General features: G+C 42.8%; 3 protein-coding genes across 6 annotated transcripts in view; 2 read left to right on the forward strand and 1 right to left on the reverse strand.

Moving 5' to 3' along the window:
- The first annotated feature begins 238 nt into the window (after positions 1-238).
- RAG1 (recombination activating 1) lies at positions 239-11,467 on the forward strand. The gene is made up of 2 exons (XM_028517512.2): positions 239-381; positions 5,105-11,467. The coding sequence occupies exon 2, from the start codon at positions 5,119-5,121 to the stop codon at positions 8,254-8,256; it is 3,138 nt and encodes a 1,045-aa protein (XP_028373313.1). The 5' UTR covers positions 239-381; positions 5,105-5,118; the 3' UTR covers positions 8,257-11,467.
- Positions 11,468-19,710: 8,243 nt separating this feature from the next.
- Positions 19,711-21,816, reverse strand: RAG2 (recombination activating 2). Its single transcript, XM_028517065.2, has one exon. It carries the CDS (start codon positions 21,794-21,796, stop codon positions 20,213-20,215), a length of 1,584 nt encoding a protein of 527 aa, XP_028372866.1. The 5' UTR covers positions 21,797-21,816; the 3' UTR covers positions 19,711-20,212.
- Positions 21,817-22,131: 315 nt separating this feature from the next.
- IFTAP (intraflagellar transport associated protein) overlaps positions 22,132-23,531 on the forward strand; it is a 57,276-nt gene continuing 55,876 nt past the window's right edge. For 2 of the 4 annotated variants that reach the window (XM_036029258.1, XM_036029259.1), the window contains exons 1-2: positions 22,132-22,266; positions 23,141-23,143. The gene's annotated coding sequence lies outside the window, so the exon portion shown is untranslated. The remainder of the gene's footprint in view (positions 22,267-23,140; positions 23,144-23,531) is intronic. The other 2 variants (XM_036029260.1, XM_036029261.1) reach the window with 1 other exon arrangement.

Raw genomic sequence — 23,531 nt, forward strand, 5'->3', positions numbered from 1 at the left:
TTCCAGAAGCAGAGCTTACGCTGGCAAGACCGTTTCCAAACAAACAGGGGCCTGAACTGGCAGCGTTGGCAAGGCTCCAGCACACACCCGTGTGTAGTGCTGCACTCAGGTCGCCCAGCAAAGCTTCCTGGAGAGCCAGGTGCCAGCTGGAGCTGGGGGGCTCCTGGGCCGTGATTGGCTGCCATCGTCTGTGGTTAGCCCTCCGTGGTGGGGGAGGCCGGGAAGGACAGTGGAAGCCGATAAATAATGCAGCCATCTGTTCTGAGGGACAAGAGAGCAAAGAGGGAGAGGAGCGCACGCTTTGCTTTCTTGTTGGTACCCAATAACATCAACCGAATTACAGACATCCCAACACTTTGCCCAGGCAGCCTGCTGAGCAAGGTAACACGCCGACTTTCCCTGCCTTCAGCTATATATTTATGTCCATTTTTATGTTTCTAATCAGAAATACTTGAGCTTTTTTCCTTGCAGGGGATGAAGGGAGGGAGTGAAGGAAGCTGACATCAATTTGATTTTGCTCTCCAGTGTATGAACATAGGAAAGGATAAGAAGCCAAGTTTAGGAAGACCCCGTAGGTTCATAGAGAAGGCACGAAATACCGGAGTTCCTACAAATGGATGCGGTTGGCAGGGGCACGGCTGAAGGGGTGCTCCTTGAAGGGATGAGTAAACAAATCAGCAGAAGGAAAGGCGTGAGATCTCAGGGGGAAAAGCACTGTGCTGGTCCAGGGAAGAAAAGATTAGGAGGAGCGAACAGATTCCAGAGGGGGAGGGAATGTGTATGTTCTCGGCTATTAGCAGGTCGTGCCCGGAATTCCTTGGACTAAATAGGAGGCCAGCGTTTCCCACTGTGTGGCCAGTGGGCTGCTCATAGCAGGATCCCTGGAATGTTTGTTAAAAGGTATAGTTTCTGGACTGCATCTCAGATGAGCTGAATCAGAATCTCTGGGACCTGATCATGTGCATTGTTAGTATTTTTTAAAGCTCAAGCTCCCTGATGATTCTGATACATAATACTGTTGAGAATTGCTACTGTGGAAATCCTGCTTTGACGTTATGGCCTTGAGCCAGGATTCCTGGCCAGGGGTTGTGGCAATGAACTTCTCTTTCTGAAGTGGTTCAAGCAGTAAGTTGCCTGGAGGAAAGGCAAGGCCCTTGGGGATATTTTGTGGCTGCCTCTAAGGCTTAGAAAAAAGCTTTTGATGCTGCCGGCTTTTGGATGTTGGTGCTGGGCAAATTGTAGAAATTAGTATTGGTGGAGTGAATGAATGCATGAGTGGAACAGGTGTGACAATCAGGGGTCACACCTGGGCATACATGAGTCACTTAGAAATTGTGTGTCGACCAACTGAGATATGTTAAGAGGGGAGACCGAGGGACAAGTACTAGGATGGATATGTGCATGCAGGGTGAGGAGCTGGACTAGGGTGGGGGGTGGTGCTGCTGCTGTGGCCCAACCTCCTGAAGTAACTGACAGCACTCCCCACCAATGACAGCTTCTGCCTCACCCAACCCACCCAGACTGGTTTGTACAGATGGCTCTGTGCCCGGTACAGGGGACTGCAGTAGTTGCTATGGCAGGTGATGGCAAGGCTGAGATGGCAGTGTCCAATGGGGACAGTCCTGAGCCAGTGACAGCCACTCTGCATTTTAGATTCTGTGGTTGGTCCACCATGGGGAACCTCTGTTAGTAGAAAGGAGAGCAAGCATTTGCAAGATTCCCGAGTGTGAAAAAAATGGCTATAAGATAACTTTTCTAACTTCATTTTGTCTACAGCTTCATGTTTTAGTCCGCTCTGTACGTGCTTACTGGAAAAGAAAGACAAGCTAAGGATGGTGGTCAGATTTGAGGTGTAGCCAGGTCTTAAACTTTTCTGGGGGGAAAATGTAGAAAGAAATATGAAAAAGTGACCATGAATATACATGTAGATCTGGACTTTAAAACATTTTCCCCTAAACTGAATTGATGACAAATTTTAAAAAATAATGTTTGTTGTGAAAAATTCCAGTGATACAAGAATGAACAAAATATAAAATAAAGAGAACTTCAGTGCTAATTTTATTTCCTGGCGAGTAAACATAGTTAAGATTTCAGTGCATACCCTTCCAAAATCTCTGCACCTTCAGGTATATGGAAATATGAACAAATATGCATAAAAGGAGCCCTACTACATTGCTATTGTTCTGTTCTCTGTTTTGACCCATGGGCATCTTATCGTATTATCAATGCATATAGAAATTGCATATATACAACAGTGCATATAGAAATTTTAAATTTCTGTATGGTTTTCCATTCTATACTGGACCATAGTTTAATAATGCCCCATTTATGCTGTTTCCTATTTTAAAGTAGCAATTTTTAAAATAAATCTTTCTCTCTATCTCCAGATAAGTGGGGATATCCTGTGGAATGTTTATTCCTACAAGAATAACTTTTTGGATTGTTTATTTCTTTTAAGATTTTATTTATTTATTTTAGAGAGGGGAAGGGAGGGAGAAAGAGATGGAGAGAAACATCAATGTGCAGTTGCCTCTTATGTACTCCTTGTTGGGGACCTGGCCTGCAGCTCAGGCTTGTGCCCTGACTGGGAATTGAACTGGCAACCTTTCGGTTCACAGGCTGGTGCTCAATCCACTGAGTCACACCAGCCAGGGCTGGATTGTTTCTATAGAAAACTTCCTAAAAACAGATTTATCGCACCAAAGATAAAATATATTTCAGCTTTTTAGAGACATTGCTAAGTTGTCCACTAGAGGTATTATACCAATGTACACTCCTTCCAAAATGTCTTCATTTCCTCATCTATCATTAAAGCTGAGAAATAGCAATGTTTTTAATCTTTGCTATTTAGATATATTTAAAAAACTCTTTAGCTATAGCTCTTAAAAGTTCTGTCTTCTAAAAGTAGAACATGGTAATTTGAGAAAAAGTGAAAATCGTAGGTAAGGATAAAAAACTTAAAACACCCCTAGCTTCCACTGATAACTATTATTAGCATTTTGGTGACTATCCCTCCAAAAACAAGAGTAACAGCGCCCCCTCCCGTGCATCTTGCTTCTAGTTTGAATAAACTTTTAGGAGTTGAGTTGGAAAGCAATCTAATAAATATGTTTGCTTTGTATGTCAATCGTTAATGACTGATTGGTGATGGCATTCTTTCCGTGGGAGCAGTTACATCAGTGCATTTTGGTAAATTCTGATATAACACTGCAGACCAGTGGGAGTCAGTGGAGGAGCAGGAAGGGAGGGGAGAGAGTTCTAGGGATCTTGGCAACATGTCTGGTGCTCGACTAACTCATTGTGATTAGCTCCGGTGAGGATTGTTGTTATCGCTGAATTCCAGACAACAAGTGCATTCTAAAAGGACTGGAAAGGGAAAGGCTAAAGGAATGAAAAGGCATTTGGGGATGAGTTCAAGCCCATAGGGCAGGGGAGACATGGAAAGCCTTCACCCCTGACACAGGACAGGATTTAGGAACATAGCTGAACCGTATGTGACGCTGAGGTGTTTGTTGGGTTGAGCAGAAGGACTCTTGAGGTTAGTGGGACCTTTCAAAAAGTTTGGAATTGGCTTCGTTCTCACACGGTTCTGCATATAGAACAATTGAACAGGATTTTCCCTTTAACCGAGTCTTGGAAATGGGCTTTTCCTTTTTTATGGAAAGCAGCAATTTCTGAAGCAAAATGCATGCAAGATGGACCGGACATCAGGAGTTTGAGGGGATGCCCCCCAAAGAAACGTTGTGAGCCGCAGTCAGGATCAGCCCCTTCGCCCCCACCCCCATCGCGTCTGCGGCCTCAGTGTGTTCACCTGAGGGCTGGTCTCCCGGACCCCCACGATCATTTAAAAAAAAAGTCACCATGTTGGTTAGTTAATTAATTGATGGGGAAAAGTGTTGCTTGATGTAACTGGTGATTCAAGAGTGTTAGCTCAGGCTAATCTGAGAGAGAAAGACGGTAGGCTGAAAGCACAACCGCTGTTTTCCCACTCACGTGTGCTGAAGGATCTTGAGACCAGTGGGCCAGCTGGTTCCAGAAAGGACCCAAATGGCATTTTCAGACTTCATCCTTCAACACTTACTGAGGTCCGCACCACACTCCAGAATGTTAGGTTTTCCTGGCATACCTAATAGCACTTCTTTTTTTCTTTGCCAGAAGATGAATATTACTCCCACCTCTTACTACAAACACTAGAGCCATTGGCCATTGCCCAGGAATGAATTTCAGGATGGCAGCCCCACAAACACTGCAAAGCTGCTTAGGCTCATATCTGAAACGACTTGAATTTTTCATCTTATAAGTCCTTTGGAATCTTTGTATGTGCCCATTACGGTTTAATGCAGGTTTAGAGAGTAATGTGTTTTTTGTTTCTAATGTAGACACAGCCTTGTAATTTATAGCAGTGTTCACTAATTAAAATTGCAAACAAAATTACTACCCATGATTCTTATTATTAGCTCGCATTCACAAACCTCAACATTCACTTTATCCTTCAAGTAGTGAGCAATTAGTTTCTTGGGTTAGTAGCTTTATCATCCTTTATGGCCTGTTTGGAAGAAATAAACAACCTACTTCCCAGACGACTGCTTTAAAAAGCTGGAAATATATTGTTCCGCTAGTGCAATGAGGCTAATGCAATGTGAACGATATGACTTTTCTTTGGTTTTAATAGCTAGTGTTTCCTTGCAGGAACTCAGCGAATAACTACTGAGCACCTGTGTACTAGGGATCTGGGGGAGACAAAGATGACTTACTCAGAGATTCTGTTCCCAAAGACCTGAAGGTTTTGGGGGAAAGGAAATGAGATTGCACACATGTATATACAAGAAACACATGTATATAAAGCAAAGCGAAGCACCTGGTGGTGCATGGACTTGCATACACGGCCCAGAGACCACAAGCAGCGCCAGAACAAGGCACTACTCTGTTCTCTGCTGGGTGATCAGCACCCACCATAGTCTATTACAATAGGAGGTTTAATAAGTAACTTTCTGGATGAATTAAATGAGTAACTATTTGAATGTATTAATTTGTATTGCTTCCAAGATGCATCAGCGAGATATTGAAGTCTTTTCCTAATCTGACTTGTTTTCATTGTTCCCAGGCAATTCAGCCAGCATGGCTGTCTCCTTGCCACCCACTCCGGGACTCGGTTTTGCTCCGGATGAAATCCAGCACCCACATATTAAATTTTCAGAATGGAAATTTAAGCTGTTCCGGGTGAGATCCTTGGAAAAGGCACCCGAAGGTGCTCCAGTGGAAAAGAAGGATTCCTCTGAGGGAAAACTCTCTCTGGAGCAATCTCCTGCAGCCCTGGACAAGCCCGAGGCTGAGAAGCCAGCCTTGACACAACCAGCATTAAAGCCTCACCCTAAGTTTTTGAAGAAATCCTATGATGATGAAGGGAAAGCAAGAGAAAAAGCAATCCACCAAGCCAACCTTCGGCATCTCTGCCGCATCTGTGGGAATTCTTTTAAAAACGTGGAGCGCAGTAGGAGATACCCAGTCCATGGGCCCGTGGATGGTAAAACCCAGGTCCTTTTACGAAAGAAGGAAAAGAGAGCCACTTCCTGGCCAGACCTCATTGCCAAGGTTTTCCGGATCGATGTGAAGGCAGATGTTGACTCGATCCACCCCACTGAGTTCTGCCACAACTGCTGGAGGGTCATGCACAGGAAGTTCAGAAGTGCCCCAAGTGAGGTCTACTTCCCGAGGAATGCAGCCATGGAGTGGCAGCCCCACACAGCATCCTGTGACATCTGCCACCATGCCCGTCGGGGACTCAAGAGGAAGAGTCATCAGCCAAACGTGCAGCTCAGCAAAAAACTCAAAATGGTGCTTGACCGAGCAAGACAAGCGCGTCAGCGCAAGAAGAGAGCTCAGGCGAAGATCAGCAGCAAGGAAATGATGAAGCAGATTGCCACCTGCAGTAAGATTCATCTTAGCACCAAGCTCCTCGCAGTGGACTTCCCGGTGCACTTTGTGAAATCTATCTCCTGCCAGATCTGTGAGCACATTCTGGCTGACCCAGTGGAGACCACCTGTAAGCATGTATTTTGCAGGATCTGCATTCTCAGATGCCTCAAAGTCATGGGCAGCTATTGTCCCTCTTGCCGATATCCCTGCTTCCCTACTGACCTGGAGAGTCCGGTGAAGTCCTTTCTGAGCATCCTGAATTCCCTGATGGTGAAATGTCCAGCCAAAGAGTGTGACGAGGAGGTCAGCTTGGAAAAATATAATCACCACGTCTCAACCCACAAGAATGCAAAAGAGACTTTTGTGCATATTAATAAAGGAGGCCGGCCCCGCCAGCACCTCCTGTCACTGACCCGGAGGGCTCAGAAGCACCGTCTGAGGGAGCTCAAGCTGCAGGTGAAGGCCTTTGCTGACAAAGAAGAAGGTGGAGATGTCAAGTCCGTGTGCCTGACCCTGTTCCTGCTGGCACTGAGGGCAAGAAATGAGCACAGACAAGCCGACGAGCTGGAGGCCATCATGCAGGGACGTGGCTCCGGCCTGCAGCCTGCTGTGTGCTTGGCCATCCGCGTCAACACCTTCCTCAGCTGTAGTCAGTACCACAAGATGTACAGGACGGTGAAAGCCATCACAGGGAGGCAGATTTTCCAGCCTTTGCACGCCCTTCGGAATGCCGAGAAGGTCCTTCTGCCGGGCTACCACCCCTTCGAGTGGCAGCCACCTCTGAAGAACGTGTCTTCTAGCACCGATGTGGGCATTATCGATGGACTGTCTGGACTGTCCTCCTCTGTGGACGATTACCCAGTAGACACCATTGCAAAGCGGTTTCGCTATGATGCGGCGCTGGTGTCTGCCCTGATGGACATGGAAGAAGACATCTTGGGAGGCATGAGAGCCCAAGACCTTGATGACTACCTGAATGGCCCCTTCACTGTGGTGGTGAAGGAGTCTTGCGACGGAATGGGAGATGTGAGTGAGAAGCACGGGAGTGGGCCGGCAGTTCCAGAAAAGGCGGTCCGGTTCTCCTTCACAGTCATGAAAATTACCATAGCACACGGCTCACAGAGTGTGAAGGTGTTCGAGGAAGCCAAACCTAACTCTGAACTGTGTTGCAAGCCCCTGTGCCTTATGCTGGCAGACGAGTCCGACCACGAGACCCTCACGGCCATCCTCAGCCCTCTCATTGCCGAGAGGGAGGCCATGAAGAACAGCGAACTGATGCTCGAAATGGGAGGCATCCTCCGGACCTTCAAGTTCATCTTCAGGGGTACTGGCTATGATGAGAAACTTGTCCGTGAAGTGGAAGGCCTCGAGGCTTCTGGCTCGGTCTACATCTGCACCCTCTGTGATGCCACCCGCCTGGAAGCTTCTCAGAACCTTGTCCTGCACTCCATAACCAGAAGCCACGCGGAGAACCTGGAGCGCTATGAGGTCTGGCGTTCCAACCCGTTCCACGAGTCCGTGGAAGAACTCCGGGATCGGGTGAAAGGGGTCTCAGCCAAGCCCTTCATTGAGACCGTCCCTTCCATAGATGCGCTCCACTGCGACATTGGCAATGCGGCCGAGTTCTACAAGATCTTCCAGCTAGAGATAGGGGAGGTGTATAAGAATCCCAGTGCCTCCAAAGAGGAAAGGAAAAGGTGGCAGGCTACCCTGGACAAGCATCTCCGGAAGAAGATGAACCTGAAACCAATCATGAGGATGAATGGCAACTTTGCCAGGAAGCTCATGACCAAGGAGACAGTGGAAGCCGTGTGTGAACTGATTCCCTCCGAGGAGAGGCACGAGGCCCTGAGGGAGCTGATGGACCTCTATCTGAAGATGAAACCCGTGTGGCGCTCGTCGTGCCCCGCCAAAGAGTGCCCCGAGTCTCTCTGCCAGTACAGTTTCAATTCACAGCGGTTTGCGGAGCTCCTCTCCACCAAGTTCAAGTATAGATACGAGGGCAAAATCACCAATTACTTTCACAAAACCCTGGCACACGTCCCTGAAATTATTGAGAGGGACGGCTCCATCGGGGCCTGGGCGAGCGAGGGAAATGAGTCAGGCAACAAACTGTTCAGGCGCTTCAGGAAAATGAATGCCAGGCAGTCAAAGTGCTACGAAATGGAAGACGTCTTGAAGCATCACTGGTTGTATACTTCCAAATACCTTCAGAAGTTTATGAATGCTCATAATGCATTAAAAAGCTCTGGGTTTTCCGTAAACTCCCAGGGATGTTTAGAGGAGGACCCGTTAGGCCTAGAGGACTCTCTGGAAACTCAAGATTCAATGGAATTTTAAGTAGGGCAGCCGCTTGTGAGGTGGTTTTGCAAATGAGTTTTCCTTTGGGTTGCACTGAGACCTTCTCCTAGCACCCTTCGCTCTTGTGTGCAGGGGGTCACCCACCAAGCGGTGGTCGGTGGGAGAGGCTGCAGATGCTGAAACCAGTCAGGAATGGATAATGGATGTCCTGATTGCTCGCACCATTTAGGGAGCTCAGAGCAGCAACAGGAGAAATGGGTTATCTGAAAAGCTCAGTAGCTCAGGATAGGAGTAACTGCAGGGGACCAGAGATGAACAAAGATACGTGCATGTGTGAATGAGGGACGTGAAAGTCAAAGCCAAGGTTGTCAAAGAGGAATGACCAGAGAGGCCAGGGAAGGAACTTGTCTTGTGGTTTCCATTCCCTCCTCTCCTTTTATTATAGTTTTCATTGAGATACAAGTGTTTTCTCTACCAATATTGTAGAATTCTTTGTGTTATAATTTTCACATATCTCAGCTTACTTTATAAGAGCTGAAGAACTTTCCATAGTTCTCCAGTAATAATAATATTTTACATTTGAGTGGCACAATGGCCCTTACAGTGTTTTCAGCCTGTTTTCTCATTTGGTACATTTATATAGAAATACCCAACATCCAAATGATTTTTTTGGGAAAATTAGACCTTTTCTAGGTTTCAATGATGTATCCACCAAAACCTTAAAAGTTTAGGCAGTCATCTGCTGCCATGGATTTTTCAATAATGAAGCTGGAAGAACACAACTGTTAGCTCCAGTTAGTTACTAAATCTTCTAGAAATACATGTTTACTTAGCTCAGGAGCCAGGTGTCATTTTTCTTTGTAACTTCTCATTTCAATTAATTTAGTCTCCAAATGTTTTGTCCTACAATCTCAAAGCCACAGAGACTTTTAAAATCTGGATTTGCTCACTGTATACAAACAGATTTAATGTCTTGTTGAAAATTTCTGCCAGATTTTCTCCGTCTGATACCTGGGTCAATTTTACTAAATCCAGGTTTCCTGGAGTATTTCCCTCTGCAGTGGGTTATTTTTTTTATTGTGATCAGTTTACTTTCAGTGTTTTAATATTTTTGTAGCAGGGTCGCTTTTTACTTTTCCCACTTGCTAAGTTTAGGTAAGTCTGCTCTTAGTACAGTGGAAGAGTTAAGATTGGTAGAGTGTTTTTATTTTTTGGAACTTTGGAATATTTTCATGTTCATTTTTGCCTCATTTTTCTGTGGGGTAGATGTAGACATTGTTATTATCCCTATTTGATGGAGGGGGTTAAATGATTTGTTCAAAGTCACAGAGATAATGAGTATTGGCCTGGAATTTGAACATAGGTATTTAATGTCCAAATTCCATGTTCTTTCTAGTTTAACAGTTAACCTTTTTTTTTTTTTTAAGTAAGGCAGGATCATATTTGTTTAGGATCCACAATTCATCCCCACAGTTCATCACCCTGGGATTATGTGTCTTGGGGGCAGGGATGGGGGGTATTTAAGTTATTGGTGTGCTTTAGGACTTGTGACATAAGAAAGCAATGCTAAAGCTCCCAAGAGCCCCCAAACTTCTGGTGACTCCACTTATTTGGAAACTATTGTCTGCATCCTCAGAGATGTGAGAACTGCCAACTGCTGGCAACTTAGAGCAGGCATGGGATTTTATATGCTAGTGAGTCAAAACGATATGTTAGTGTTAATTAGTTTTTTCTTCCTTTGATTCTGTTGACCATAATTGCCACGTTTCATACACGGTATGCCAAAGAGCTTTGCAGCTTGTCAAACGTGCATCAGTGACATTTTTTAAAATGATACGCATTTGGTGTTTTTTATGGGGATTGAACCCAGTATTTTCCATTTAATACATACAGCAGTTTTTTTTTCTTTTTCTATATAAAATATATATAACTGACAAAGACACATGTAGTTTAGTTTTCAAAAACATATGCATATTTCAATTTTGTTTTTTCTTCAAAGTGAACGTTTTGAATTTTGTAAATGAACAGGCTTCTGAACCACCCTTTTTCTTCATTCACTTCATCCTTACACCGTGTCTCTGCACTAGTAAAACAGCTGACTTCGTGTACTCACCCTAGTCCCCGAAGCGTGCTGGCACTGGTTTGTAGATGTTTTCCCATTTCCCCTCTGCTACTTAATTGGTGACACTGTAAATACTTTCCAGTGTTAAATTTCCCCTTTCTAGCGTCGTAGGAACTATTTGGCGTGCATGTGACTAACAGCACGATTTACAGCACAGCCATCCCAAATAATCCCTCAGTCAGATCACATTTCGATAAACCCCAGGAACATCTGGCCACAGGAACTTCAAAATGTAGAAATGCTGCCTGTGGTTGTTTTTGCCTTCATTGTTGAGACTGCAATATCCCCGACCCTGGTTTTATATTCAAGTTTGATTTTTGACAATGCCCATTGCAAATGCAGTCACTGACTCCAGGGGATTCACCGCAATGACGGGAGCATTTTTTTTGAAGCAGAAACGGGAACCTCACAAGTGCAATGCGTTTTCCTCCTGTGAAATCTGATTCTGCAAGTTTTCCTTCCAACCCACCAAGGGGCACTGCGGGGACCAGTGATAATGGCTGATGAGAAGTGATGAATGGTCCGTGTGAGGTCAAAAAGCACTCTGGGATTCATAAGCCAGCACGGAGAAGTAAGAGCGGGAGGAACACATGTCTTTTCCTTACAGGCGAACTGGAATTTAGTGTTGCCCCAATTTGTTTTCACAAAGTGTAGATGAAGTGAAAGATTTTTTTTGTGGTTGTTGAGTGTGTGGGTCTTGCATTATCAAACAGAATTCAAACTCCATACGGCTAGGAGTTAGGATTTGTAAGCACCCGTGGTGGTTGGGAGGAACAAACCATAGTTTGGGTGCAAGGGACGTCTGACTGCAGGTTTGTGTGCATCGTCAGTTACTGTGTGAGAGAGGGTCTATCCTTTCAATGTCAAGCAATTTTAAATGAGTGCATATTTTGGCCCTATGTTTTTTTTTCATTTAACTACAGTAACATACCTTAGAGATCATTTTTGGTGAGGTTTTTTTCTGTGGCATTGTACTTCACTTTATTTTCTTACAAATAATCATAAAGTTGGTTTAATGACTACCAAGAGTCTTCCTTTTTCTTGTTTTAGGGAAAGTTCAGGTACGAGGGTGACATGGATTTATCTGATGTGGGGAGCCCGGTATACATCCATGTCAAATGTTTTCAAAGTCAATAAAGTATGTGTTTTGATACTTATTTTTATATTTTAATATTTCTACTCATTAATATTATGTTTACCATGAATACCTTTATGTTTAAGTATTTGAAATAAAAGTTTAAAATTTGGAAATTGTGGGTGTTGTGGTTTATATTCAAGTAATAATGTTGAGTTCAACACTTAAAAAATGAAGTAACACCTTTTTTTCTTGAGGGAAACACAAAATAAATTTGTTGATCTTTAGAATAAAGGGCAACAGAATAGTGGTAATGAGTATAATTTATCTTACTATAGAATGAGATAATTTGGTTCCGGATACTTGAGGTAAATAGTAAGCCTTTGAAAGTGTAGGATTTGCAAATCAGTGAGTTTTGACTCCTCTGAGAATCTGATAAAAATTTGGAGCTGTTCCCCAGAACATTCCCATATTCATTTACTCGAAGTTGTGGTCACAGGGGCTGACGTGCCCAGGACTCTGCAGGTAAAAGCAGAACTGAGCTGGAGCCCAGGCCCCTTTGTTCGGTGCTTTTCCCGGTGATAATGATGATAGTAGCAACAATAATCACAACAACAATAACAATGGCTACCACTCAGCAACCAGCGTGGCACACACTCCGCATGCGCCTTTCCCACTGGGGCCCCTTGGCGTTGATACTACTAGTGTCTTCCTGTTACACACGGGGTCACTGAAGCTTATTTCAGCCAGGAAATGGCAAAGTCACATCTTCACAAGTTCGCCTCTAGTTCTGCCCACCTTCCCTGCGCACTTCCAGTCATCTCTCCATCATCCACAGATTTTCAAGCATCTTAGCACCCCCTTTGCTGGAGACCCCCTAGCTCCCTTCTACTCAGAACTGAGATTCAGCCTGGCCACCTCTGTGCAACCATATGGTTTAAAGCATTGGAATGTGTTTGTGTTTGTAGGTAAATAGCCTGGGCTCCGAGGCCCCAAGTCCCCTTCCCTATTCTGGCAGCCCTGCCCCGTTCTCCAGAAATGCACAACCCAGCAAGCAACAGGTTAACTCTCAGCATAGCAGGGGCCTTAGGGATCCGGCACTAGGCTGGCATCTTCTTTGACTAATGTTTGTACTAGTCTTATCATTGCCTTGTTTCATTTTTTCCTTCGTTCTTTGAGGTATAATTGACAAACAAAATTATATGTATTTAAGGGGTACAACATGATGATTCACTATACATTTGCATTGTGAAGTATTTACCACCAAGTTAATTAACACATCCTTCACCTCACATAGTTATTGTATGTGTGTGTAGAACACTTAAGATCGACTGTCTTAACAAATTTAAGTTTGCAATTCAATATTAGTAACTATAGTCCCCATGTTCCATACTAGTTCCTCAGAGCTAAAACGCATGACTGAAAGTTTGTACTCTTTGACCAAGTATTTGAGTATTACCTTTGCACTTAAGAATGAAGTTATCTCCTTACCCTTGAAGGCCCAGCTAAGTTCTGTATTGTTTCTGATACTTTTTCTAACTGCTTCAGCCTATATTTTACACAAATATTTATAGAACGCCTTCTACAAGCAAACAATGGGTGCTTGGCACGGGAGATAAGGAGTGAGCAACACAGATGAGTCCTGCTCACAAAGAGTGAGGGGGAGGTGACCTCAATCGCCAATCAGCCTGTAACTGCATGACCACACACCCGAGCAGGCATCATGAAAGAAAAGTACTGGGTGAAGCTGAAATACAGTGATGTTTTCTTTATTTCTGCATCTTTTATTGATTATTCTAGTAGAATTGTCCTGATCTTCCCTCCTTTGCCCCCCTCTACCCAGCACCGCCCCTAGTCCCCCAGGTAATTCCCCCACCATTGTTCGTGTTCATGGGTCATGCGTGTAAGTTCTTCGGCTACTCCATATCCTGTATTGTACTTTTCATTCCCATGGCTGTTCTGTAACTATGTATTTGTACTATTTGTAGTTCTTAATCCCCTCACCTCCTCAACCAGTCCCCCACATCTGCATCCCATCTAGTAATCATCAAAAGGCTCTCTCTATCCATGATTCTGTCTCTGTTTTTGTTTGCTTAGTTTGTTTTTTAGATTCAATTGTTGATAGATATGTATTTTTGCCATTTTATTGTTCATAGTTTTAATTTTCCTCCTTTTCTTAAATAAGCTCCTTTAACATTTCATATAATAATAGTTTGGTGATGATAAACTCCTTTAGTCTTTTCTTGTCTGGGAAGCTCTTTTCTGCCCTTCCATTCTAAATGAGAGCTTTGCTGGGTAGAGCAATCTTGGCTGTGGGTTTTGGCTTTTCGTGACTTTGAATATTTCTTGCCAATCCCTTCTAGCCTGCAAAGTTTCTTTTGAGAAATCAGCTGACAGTCTTATTGGAACTCCCCTGTAGGTAAATAACCTCTTTTCTCTTGTTGCTTTTAAGATTCTCTCTTTATCTCTAACCTTTGGCATTTTAATTATGATGTATCTTGAAGTGGGCCTCTTTGCATCCATGTTTGGGACTTCCCGTGCTTCCTGGGCTTGCATGTCTTTTTCCTTCACCAAATTCAGGAAGTTTTCTTCCATTATGTTTTCAAATAGATTTCAATTCCTTGCTCTTTCTCTTCTCCTTCTGGCACCCATATGATGTGAATGTTGGACCTCTTGAAGTTGTCTCAAAGGCTGCTTATACTATCCTAATTTTTTTTTAAATTTAAACTGGGGAATCAAAGAAGACTTAGGAAGCAGAAACTGTTAGGTGTAGACTGTTAGGTGTAGAATGACTGGATTGAGGGCAGGTGAGAGGTGATAGACTGGAGAAGACTTAGCCTGTGGGCAGACACTGAGGCAGGACTTTTAGGAACAGAAGAAAATTTCCTCTGGCTGAAGCCCACTGAGCAAAGGCGAGGGAGGGGCTGCACTGGTGTGGAGAATCAGACAGAGGCCTCATCACGCAGGACCAGGTGGATTGGGCTGAGAAACTTTCAATTCTACCCAAGTGCAAGTGAAAACCATTGAAGAGTTTGAGGCAGGCAACTGATGCAGTCCACGCCCAGCCAGGCATGGGGCACGAATGGAATGCTTTGGAAAGTATTAAGTATGTGGGGATTTGTCCCGGAGTAAGAACGTTTAGGCATATGCATTTAAATGGCAGAGTAGCAGTTTCAAACATTTTTGGCATCAGCTACACACATCCTACTGCACGCGTCTCACTCCCTCCGATGACTGTATCCAACCAGGAGGAGGTGAAGGGAGGTTCTGCAGGAGCCTCAGTTTGGTGGAGGCAGCATTTCTTCCCCGACTTTTTCCCTTCTGTCTCATGGAAATTTCCTTTTCCCCCTGGCTTTTACATAATCTTTTCCCCCGGCTCCTGATGGTGACAATGTATTTCTGCCTTCTCAAAATACATACTGACTTACTTGGAGGCCCAGATCTGTGCATACACTTTTACACTGAGATCTGAACAAGGGCTAAGTAAGTACCTCATGCTCCCATAGCCATCTTTCCATTTTTGGCTTCCAGGTCATTGAGAGTTCTTTTTTTATACCACAGCAACCAGTTCTCCAAAACCAACTGGATGTTCTACAATTAAACTTCTTTCTGACATAAACTATATGAAGTTCATCTAGGCTCTGCAGGTGAAGGGTTCAGTTCCATAAGACAGTCCCTACTTCATACACCAACTATAAATGGGGTGCACTGACTACCTATACTTCAGCCTGGTCGAATACAAATTTGGAGGGTTTCCATAAATACAGCCCCCTGCCCCCTAGATTTCAGAACTCACATGACTGGATCACAGAACTCAGGAAACCACCTTATTTACATTAACTGGCTCATAAATGATACAAATGAACAGCCAGATGCAGAGGTACACAGGGTGAGGTCTGAAAGGGTCCTCAGTGCAGAAGCTTCTGGCCCTGAGGAATTGAGGCATGCCACCCTAAAATAACTGCTCAGGGTTAGTTGAATGGGGGGCTTATTAAGTAAGCATGGCATTAAATCACTGGCCATTGGTGACTGAATTTGGTCTGTAGCCCTTTTCTTACCCAGAGGTTGGGGTTTGGGGATGGGGATGGAAGTTGCAAGCTTCTAATCTAGGCTTGATCTTTTTTAGTGACCAGCTCCCATCCTGAAGCTATCTAGGGGCCTGTCAAGAGTCGCCTCATTAGAATAAAAGATACTCACTGCACCCTTATCACTCAGGAAATCCAAGCGTTTCAGCAGCTTTATGCCAGGAGCCAGGGACGAAGACCAAGTATGCCACACTCATACTTTTTCATGGTTTGAAATGCATCATTTAGCCTTTTTTTTTTTACCTGTACACACAAACCTCTCTTCTTCTGAGTTATCACTATATGTTTTGTATGACACTTCAAAGAGCATTTTCTGCATTTAACAATTACCTTGGCCATATCGCTTTGGCAAAGGTCAATCTAACAAAGGAAACTTAGAGATATGTTAGCCCAATCTCTTAATTTTACCAATATATCCAGTTTAAAAAAGCACACTGTTATTGCATGGATACCCAATTTTAAATTTGTTACCAGTTGCTTAAAGTGTCTGTTACTTTATTTTCTATAGCTTTCCTGTACGGGCCCCTTGCCTTGTTCTGCAGCGAGACTGTAAGTTCCCCAAGGATGGGGCTCATCTTTCATGTGTTTTTTTCAGGCCCCATAATATTTTGGTTGATCTTGGATTTTCAATAAATGCTTACTGATGGACACCCCAAAGAGACCATTCAAGGGATCTTTATCCTTCAGCTATAAATAGTAATCTGCTTTTTGAAAGGAGTGTTATTGATAACTCTCCCTTCTATTCTTACAAAATTATGATTTAAATACATGCACATTTACTAGATTGATATTTGGGGACAGAATGAGGTATTAGTCCTCTTGCATTATGAGTGCTTCCTGACAGAATTAGGTCTGGGAAAAGGTGGTGTCATCTATGCTAAATTCCAAGTCAAAAAGCAATATTCTATGCTACAGAGGAATTTGGTGGCATATAAATAATTTGAAATTCTTGTCACTGTGAATTAGAATGGCTGCCTCTTCTATCTAAATTTACCATGATATCTATTCTAAACTCTTTTCGCTAGAAAAGAGAATCAATTTAACCCAAGACCTCACCTCATCTCCTGTGCAGTACACTGTAATTTTTGTTTCCAAGTTCTGTGAGATGAGATATTTTGATTGGTGAAGGTATTTAGAACACCAAGGATGTACTTCCATATCTCATCCTTCATTTATTAAAGAACCAGAAGGATAGTAAGACAACAACTACAGAAGTGAGTACATTTCAGTCCATATACAGTGAACTTAATTCAAATCAATGAACATTTATCAAGCAATAACTGTAATGTATCAGAAACAGTGTTTGGTATTAAAGGTACTATTGCATTAATCATTTCTCAATATATAGGTATATCAAATTATTACATTGTACACCATAAACTTATGCAATGTTATATGTCAATTATATCTTAGTAAATCTGGAAAAAATAATGTGAATTGTTAGGAGCCAGGAGCAGAAAGAATGTGGGTCTTACTTTCCTGATAGAGCCGGGAAGGCCAGTGACATCTAGAAGCAAGGTAGTGGTCATGGACCACCTTTAGCCAGAGACAGTCAAGAAGAGGTTCTCTGACTCAGGAAGGTGCAAAGGAAGCTGGAAGTGCCCAAGAGTGGTATAGAAACACACAAGTCCGAGATGGTCTGGCAGAGAGAGCTGTGGCCACTCTGGGAGAGGAAGGGGCAGGATAATCTCTGCATTATCATGCAATAATCTCTGGTCCTGAGCCCACTCGGGACCTGAAAACAGGTGAGAGAGAGAGAGAGAGAGAGAGAGAGAGAGAGGGAGAGAGAGATCTAAGGATGCCTTGTGGTTAAGGCTGTGTTGCAACTCAGAATCATCTTCAAAGCTGGTAACCCCAGGCCAGGTGGGAATTTGGATGCTGTAGCAGAAGCTAGTGAGGAGGGATGATGACCCCAAAGACCAGTGCTTCACCCTCCACTCCTCTCCACTTCTGACAACTTAGCAGTATATTTTTCACTGGAAATTGGCTAAAAAAAAGTTAGGCGAAGAGGGAGAACCTAAATTTATTGAAATTAAAATTTTGTCACATAGTAAAATTTTGTCACACAACATAATGCGAGTTGAGTGATAGAAAAAATAGTTTTGTTTCTTGTACTTCTGAGTATAGAAGCAGAGATTTGTAAGCACTACAGCTGTCAAGGAGGTGATGGAGGTGATGGGGTTCAGAGAAGGCTTCCTGGGGGAGCAGCTGCTCGGACTGGGGTGTGAAGACTGGATAGGAATGGGCCCGGTGGACTAGGGCATTACAGGAGGTATGAAGTGCAAGAGGGAAGGCATGTTTTGCAGAGGGAATCGGTTGTTCACAGACCCTGAGTAATGAAATGACGAGGAGTGCTCACTAGAAATGCTATCAGTTCAGTATTTCTGGAGACTGAGCCCCAAGTATGTAGGGAACAGTGAAACAGAGGAAAACAGGAGGAGACAGGTCAAAATGATGTGAGTGAAGTTGTACGTGATTTTACTTTACTGTTGAAACACCCAGAGCCCTGGCCCCTGCTTATCTCTCCAGACTCGTGCCACTCCGCACTCTCCTTGTTTGCTGTGCTTTGGTCAGACTGATCTCCTGATGACACGCTTTCAATCCTCAGACATGACACGCTTCATCTCACCCCAGAACTTTTCGACCTAATGATTTCTTTTTAATTACGCTTTCTCTTCTCCTATATGATAAACTCGAACTTGTAGATGAGTGTAGTCCCTTAAAATAGTCACCTTGGAAAGTCATATACTTTTTATTGATACTATTCTTAGGTAAACAGTTTGGGACTTACCTTAGAAGCTATTTATGAGCCAAATCAGAAAACCCATTTTGTTAGCTTGTACTCTGACTTCCTTTTGACCTAAAGCAGTAATGTAATACTGAGAATTACACCTGTATTATCTTTGGTGTGACATTTGTCTGTTTCCAGGACCCAACTCTATCTCCAATGAAGGAACGGCAACAACTGTTAAATATCTTCAAAGGAATGAACCATAGGCTCTGAAGGTGACTGAAACGTAAGCCTAGAAATGTGTTAGGCGAAAACAGTTTACCCTTTGGAAGAAACGAGTACTGTTCTAATGTGGTTCATTTAAATGTTTGCGCATGCTTAGTAGAGAAGCCTCATTATCTTAAAGTTGTATGTGATGAACTCAATGGTGAGGTGACATGAAAAGACCTATTTTTACTCAAATATATGGTAAGTAAAACCAAAGTACTTACTCCTAAAACACATACCCACCCCCCCAACACTCCCATGCATGCCAATGGTTGCTATGCTGGTAAGATCTCAGTTTAATATGGACCCCATGTCTTGATCTCGCTGGCTACAAAACAAGCATGGTGATAGTAATTCTTTAGCCACTCAATCACTGTAGGCAAATCAACATAGGAGTATGTTTCTACCTCTAGAGGGAATAATTCTTTGGAATTCTGTGAAGGATATTCCAGCTCTAACTTATGTCAGTTTCTACTAACAACTAAAAAAAAAAATTAAAGTGATCCTGAGAAAATTAAGTAGTATACTGTTGTGCTTAATTGGGTAACTGTAAATGTTAATAATTGGAGTAAATCAATCTGAATAGAAGGCATTTTAATATTTTATTCATTTCATGTAGGTGACAGAAACAACACAGAAAATAAAAACAATGGTACAGCCAATTGTTCAAAAGGAATATTTATCAAATAACATTACTGAAACAAAGTGACCATGGTTTAGTTTATTCAAGTTAATTTTAGTATCTAAGACATGGAACTGTTAGCAGAAGAACTTTCATTCCAGGTTTTATCTTTTCTATTGTTCATGTTTTTCTAAATTTTGCTATAGTGCCTTATACATTGTGAGTTCTCATTGAAGATCGATGAGTAAGAGGCTTAGGCTCTCAGATAAGGTAAGACACTTTTCTAGAAAAATACCTCAGGAGGAAGATATTTGTTTCTAAGGTCACCTAATTATCAGTTGATGTCTTGGAGCCTCAAAAATTAATAGTTTTTTTTAACTTTCACTCTAGAAAGTATTTAATTGAACCTTAGCAAGCTCACTGATTTTGTAATTTTCACTGGTAGCAAACCCTATGCATTAACTAGACATATACAGAAATTAATTTTTCTCCATTTGGAATCTTCTACCTGTTAACTCTAGGAAATTTTTAAAACTTTTACTATTTGGGAAAGTAAACAACACTATTGTTCTCTATGAGATTTATTAGTCTTTTTTTTAACACATGCTCTCACTCATCTTTTATCAGAGCAGTATCACTTTTCATTAAACCTCTCCAAGAATCGGGTTAAGTGACTGGTTTTGGTTCATCATTTGTACACCATATGATGGGGAAACTTTGAAGAAAGTACATGCAGATAACTTGATAAAAATGTAATGTACTTGACACAGCTTCCCTTTTTATTTATTCATTTCAATGGAGTCCAGCTATCTATGTATCTATGTATCTATCTTATTACTGCTTCTGTATTTATGAATCCTTGAATGGAAAATTCAGATCAGAAATTTTCATTAAAGACGTATCAGTAAAGTATTTCCAAGTATTTACCACTGTATTATAAACACTTTTTACTGGTACTAAATTCATCTAACTAAAAGAAAAACACAGGCATTTTTCAACAAATGAAAATAGGAATATCGTTTTATCATTACTATGATTCTTTAAGATAGGTTTAAAAATTTGATGCCCTGGAATCTGGAAGGCTTTTGTGAAACTAATCAAACAACCTTCTAAGAAAGGATTTCTTGGCAGGAGTAAGAACTCTCCCAGAACCTTTTTTGTGGAGGGATTTCAGTGGAGGCTTTTTTAAGGGTACAGCTCGTTTTGGGGTCTGCAATGCTCTTGCTATCTTCACATGCTCATTGCAGTAATACTTGCTGCTTCCTTCTGACAGTTGGATGAGTGTGCGTTCTGCCAGATCCATGCACTGGGCATGGACCCAGTGCCCATCTCCATGAGAGCAATAGATCATGGCAGGTTTGTTTAGCTCAGTTGAATAAAATGGTACCCACGTGTTGATATCCACATCACAGGTAGAGCAGCAAGTAATCCAGTAGCCAGTGACAGACTCATCTTCCTCATCATCTTCGTTATAGGTGTCAAATTCATCATCACCATCAAAATTATTTGCCTCTGCACTGAAGCAAAATTCTTCTGAGTCTTCAAAGGGGGTGGAATCCCCTGGGTCTTCTGTTGACGTCTGACTGTTTGTGAATGTTTTTTGTTCTTCATTCACTTCATCTTCAGCACATTTCAGCATGTAGAAATAGAATGTTTCTGAAGCAGCCTGTTTATTGTCTCCTGGTATGCCAAGGAAAACAGCTCCATTTCCCATGTTGCTTCCAAACCATATCTTGCTGTGCTTAATGTCTGGGGTCCAATCTGGGGTCTCCATCTCACGAATTTCTATCTTGTTGCCCTCAAGAGAGATGACGTTGCAGACCATTCTTTTCTGATTTTCAAGCTGATAACCACCCACAATAACAAATTCATCACTGCTTGTTTGAGTCAGGATTGCACTGGAGACTGAGATCCCTCCTGGCAAAACCGTGCAATTCACAGCCGGGCTACCCAGCGGGAGATCAACCGTTATTCTGTATAGGTTGGCAGGGCGGATGTTATTGGCAAGTGAATGCCCTCCTAAAATATAAATGGTATCATTTCTGGCAATGGAGACATGAAAAGATAGCCCATCCTGAAGTTCTGGGAGAATGTATGATGTAGAGCACCCAAATTCAAAATCCACCAAGAAAATGTGGGGCAGGCAATCAGCCACACTATTCCATTTTTCCGTGGTTCTTTGGGCAGGAGGTATGTACGATCGCCCTCCGAAGACAACACCCATGCTCTTCCCTCGACTGTACACCACATCAATGGTATGACCGTATCTGGCTTCAGGGATGTCTCCCACCAAGTCTTTCTCAGTACAGCAAAAAGTCACTTTCTTGTTGTTCTTGCACACAACAGACATGACATAAATCTTATCGGAAAGCTCATTGTTCGGTGTTTTCCCCCCATGAATAATGTACTGTTGCTTTTCAGACTCTAAACTGCTTTTGAATGTGCAAGTGGCTGGGTAGCGAAGAGGAGGCAGGTAGCAGGAATCCTTAGAGAAAACTGCAGGCTTCAGTTTGAGATGGTTATGCTTTACATCAAAATGGAAAACTCCAGTGGGGCAGGACCTCTTGGGCCAGCCTTTTTGACCAAAGAAGAAAACTTGCCCATCAAAATTCATCAGTGAGAAGCCCGGTTGGATTAAGCCTATGTTATTACTGACTGTAATCATCTGTAGTGACATATTTTTTGATGGTGGACAGGTCTTTTTACCTGAAAGAATTACCAAAAAATTAACTTATTATATCTTTAGATAAATCACTGTATTTAGATCCCCTCCCATGTAGAAAGCATGTTTAAAAAATTTCTCCCACAAGATTGTAGTGGGACTGAATTTGCAATATCCAGGTAATTAGGTAAGCAAGGAGACCCAGAACCTTCCTTTCTAATACAATTCAAGCAGCTGGGACATGTTTTAGACACGGACAGTCCTCCTTTGGATTTCTGGGAATGGTAGTCCTTTTTTCCTTAAAGACTCGCCACTTAACATCAGAAAAACTACATTTCCCAGCAATCAGTTCTCTATGGGCTGTGTGTCTCTGTCAGTTTTCTTTGCTCCAGGAGGGGAGACTCCTAGGATGTTTCTCTGAATAAGGACGTCCAAAGTGCGTAGTGACTAGATCGGAGCCAAGGCGAAAAACTAGGGAATGGGAGGTGAGCTTGGCTAACGCAGACCCAACATCCGGTTTAAGGGAAGTCTGCGGCACCAGGGGGGGCTTCAGGCAGCCCTCTGCTCAGGCGTTCCCAGGGACTCTCTCTCTTTTTTAAATTTTTATTTTAATCATTGTTCAAGTACAGTTTTCTGACTCGTAAACTGGTGACTTAGTAGGACGCACAGCTTCTTCTGGCTTGCGTGGGGTTGCCTGGAAACCGGAGCCTGAAGGACGCCAGGCGGAGGTGTCCTTGCAGACTCCTGCCCGGAAGCTGTGGAGCTCCGCTCAGAACTGCACCCTTGAGCAAAGTTGCTGCGGCGGGGAGCTCGGGGCGGGGGAGGTTAGAAAAGCCGTGACTGTTTGCAGAACTGAAAGACTAGTCTCTGAATACCTGGACCACAGGGGAGAAATTACCTGATAGTGATTTTTACCAGCCCTATATTTAGTAATGAAAATACAGTAGACTTTCGAGTGCCGTGTCAAAGGCCCTATGTTTTAATAAAGTGCTCTCGCTCTGGTTTTCAGGCATTTAGCGAAGCAGAGATGATTCCTAAGCAACTATTCCTCTTCCTCCCCCTCCCTCCCACGTCTTCCCACTCCCTCTCCCTTTAGGAAAACAGTTAGTGGCTGTTATTTCAGACCTCTCTTTCCAGCTCAAGAAATTTGAAGTAATTCTTTAGTAACTCTGTAGTAAGCAGGCACTAAACATAAAGAGGTGCCAGAATTTTTCAGGATTTAATATTTATGTTATAATATTTTTTTAAAAAGTATTTGCTAGACAGAGTAAGCTTAATACATTTTTATTTTTATTATTACCACCTACCTTAGAGAGACGTGATGAGCCTTAATGAGAAACAACCTCCCCGTTTGCAGAGGAAGTCCTAGGCACTAAAGGATAAAGGAAACAAAATAGTACAGATTCATTGCCTTTAAGGAGTAAATTGCTAATGTACTTCATAAAACAGTGGCTGTGAGTGTGAATTCTGAAAGCTGACCGACTGCATTAAAACCCTGCCTCTGTCACTGTGTATATGAAGTTGGGCAAGTCGCTTAACCTCTCTCTGCCTCAGTTTCCTCATCTGTAAAATGAGATGATAATTTCAGCTACTTCACACGTTTGATTAACTTATGATTAGTAAATTAGTACACGTAAAGGACTTAGAGCAGGGCTTTGCACAAGGTAAGTGATAGTTATTATGATTATGCTGAACTTATCAAAAGTAAGGTTGTCAGTACACAGTTACCTGCCGGGCATGGCAGATGATG

This window comes from Phyllostomus discolor, chromosome 6 (genome assembly GCF_004126475.2).
Source record: "Phyllostomus discolor isolate MPI-MPIP mPhyDis1 chromosome 6, mPhyDis1.pri.v3, whole genome shotgun sequence".
In the NCBI taxonomy this organism is placed as follows: domain Eukaryota; kingdom Metazoa; phylum Chordata; class Mammalia; order Chiroptera; family Phyllostomidae; genus Phyllostomus; species Phyllostomus discolor.

What these genes read in the sequence shown, in the direction of transcription:
- RAG1 (XM_028517512.2), top strand. Translation starts at nt 5,119, where the DNA reads ATGGCTGTCTCCTTGCCACCCACTCCGGGACTCGGTTTTGCTCCGGAT.
- RAG2 (XM_028517065.2), bottom strand. Translation starts at nt 21,796, where the DNA reads ATGTCACTACAGATGATTACAGTCAGTAATAACATAGGCTTAATCCAA.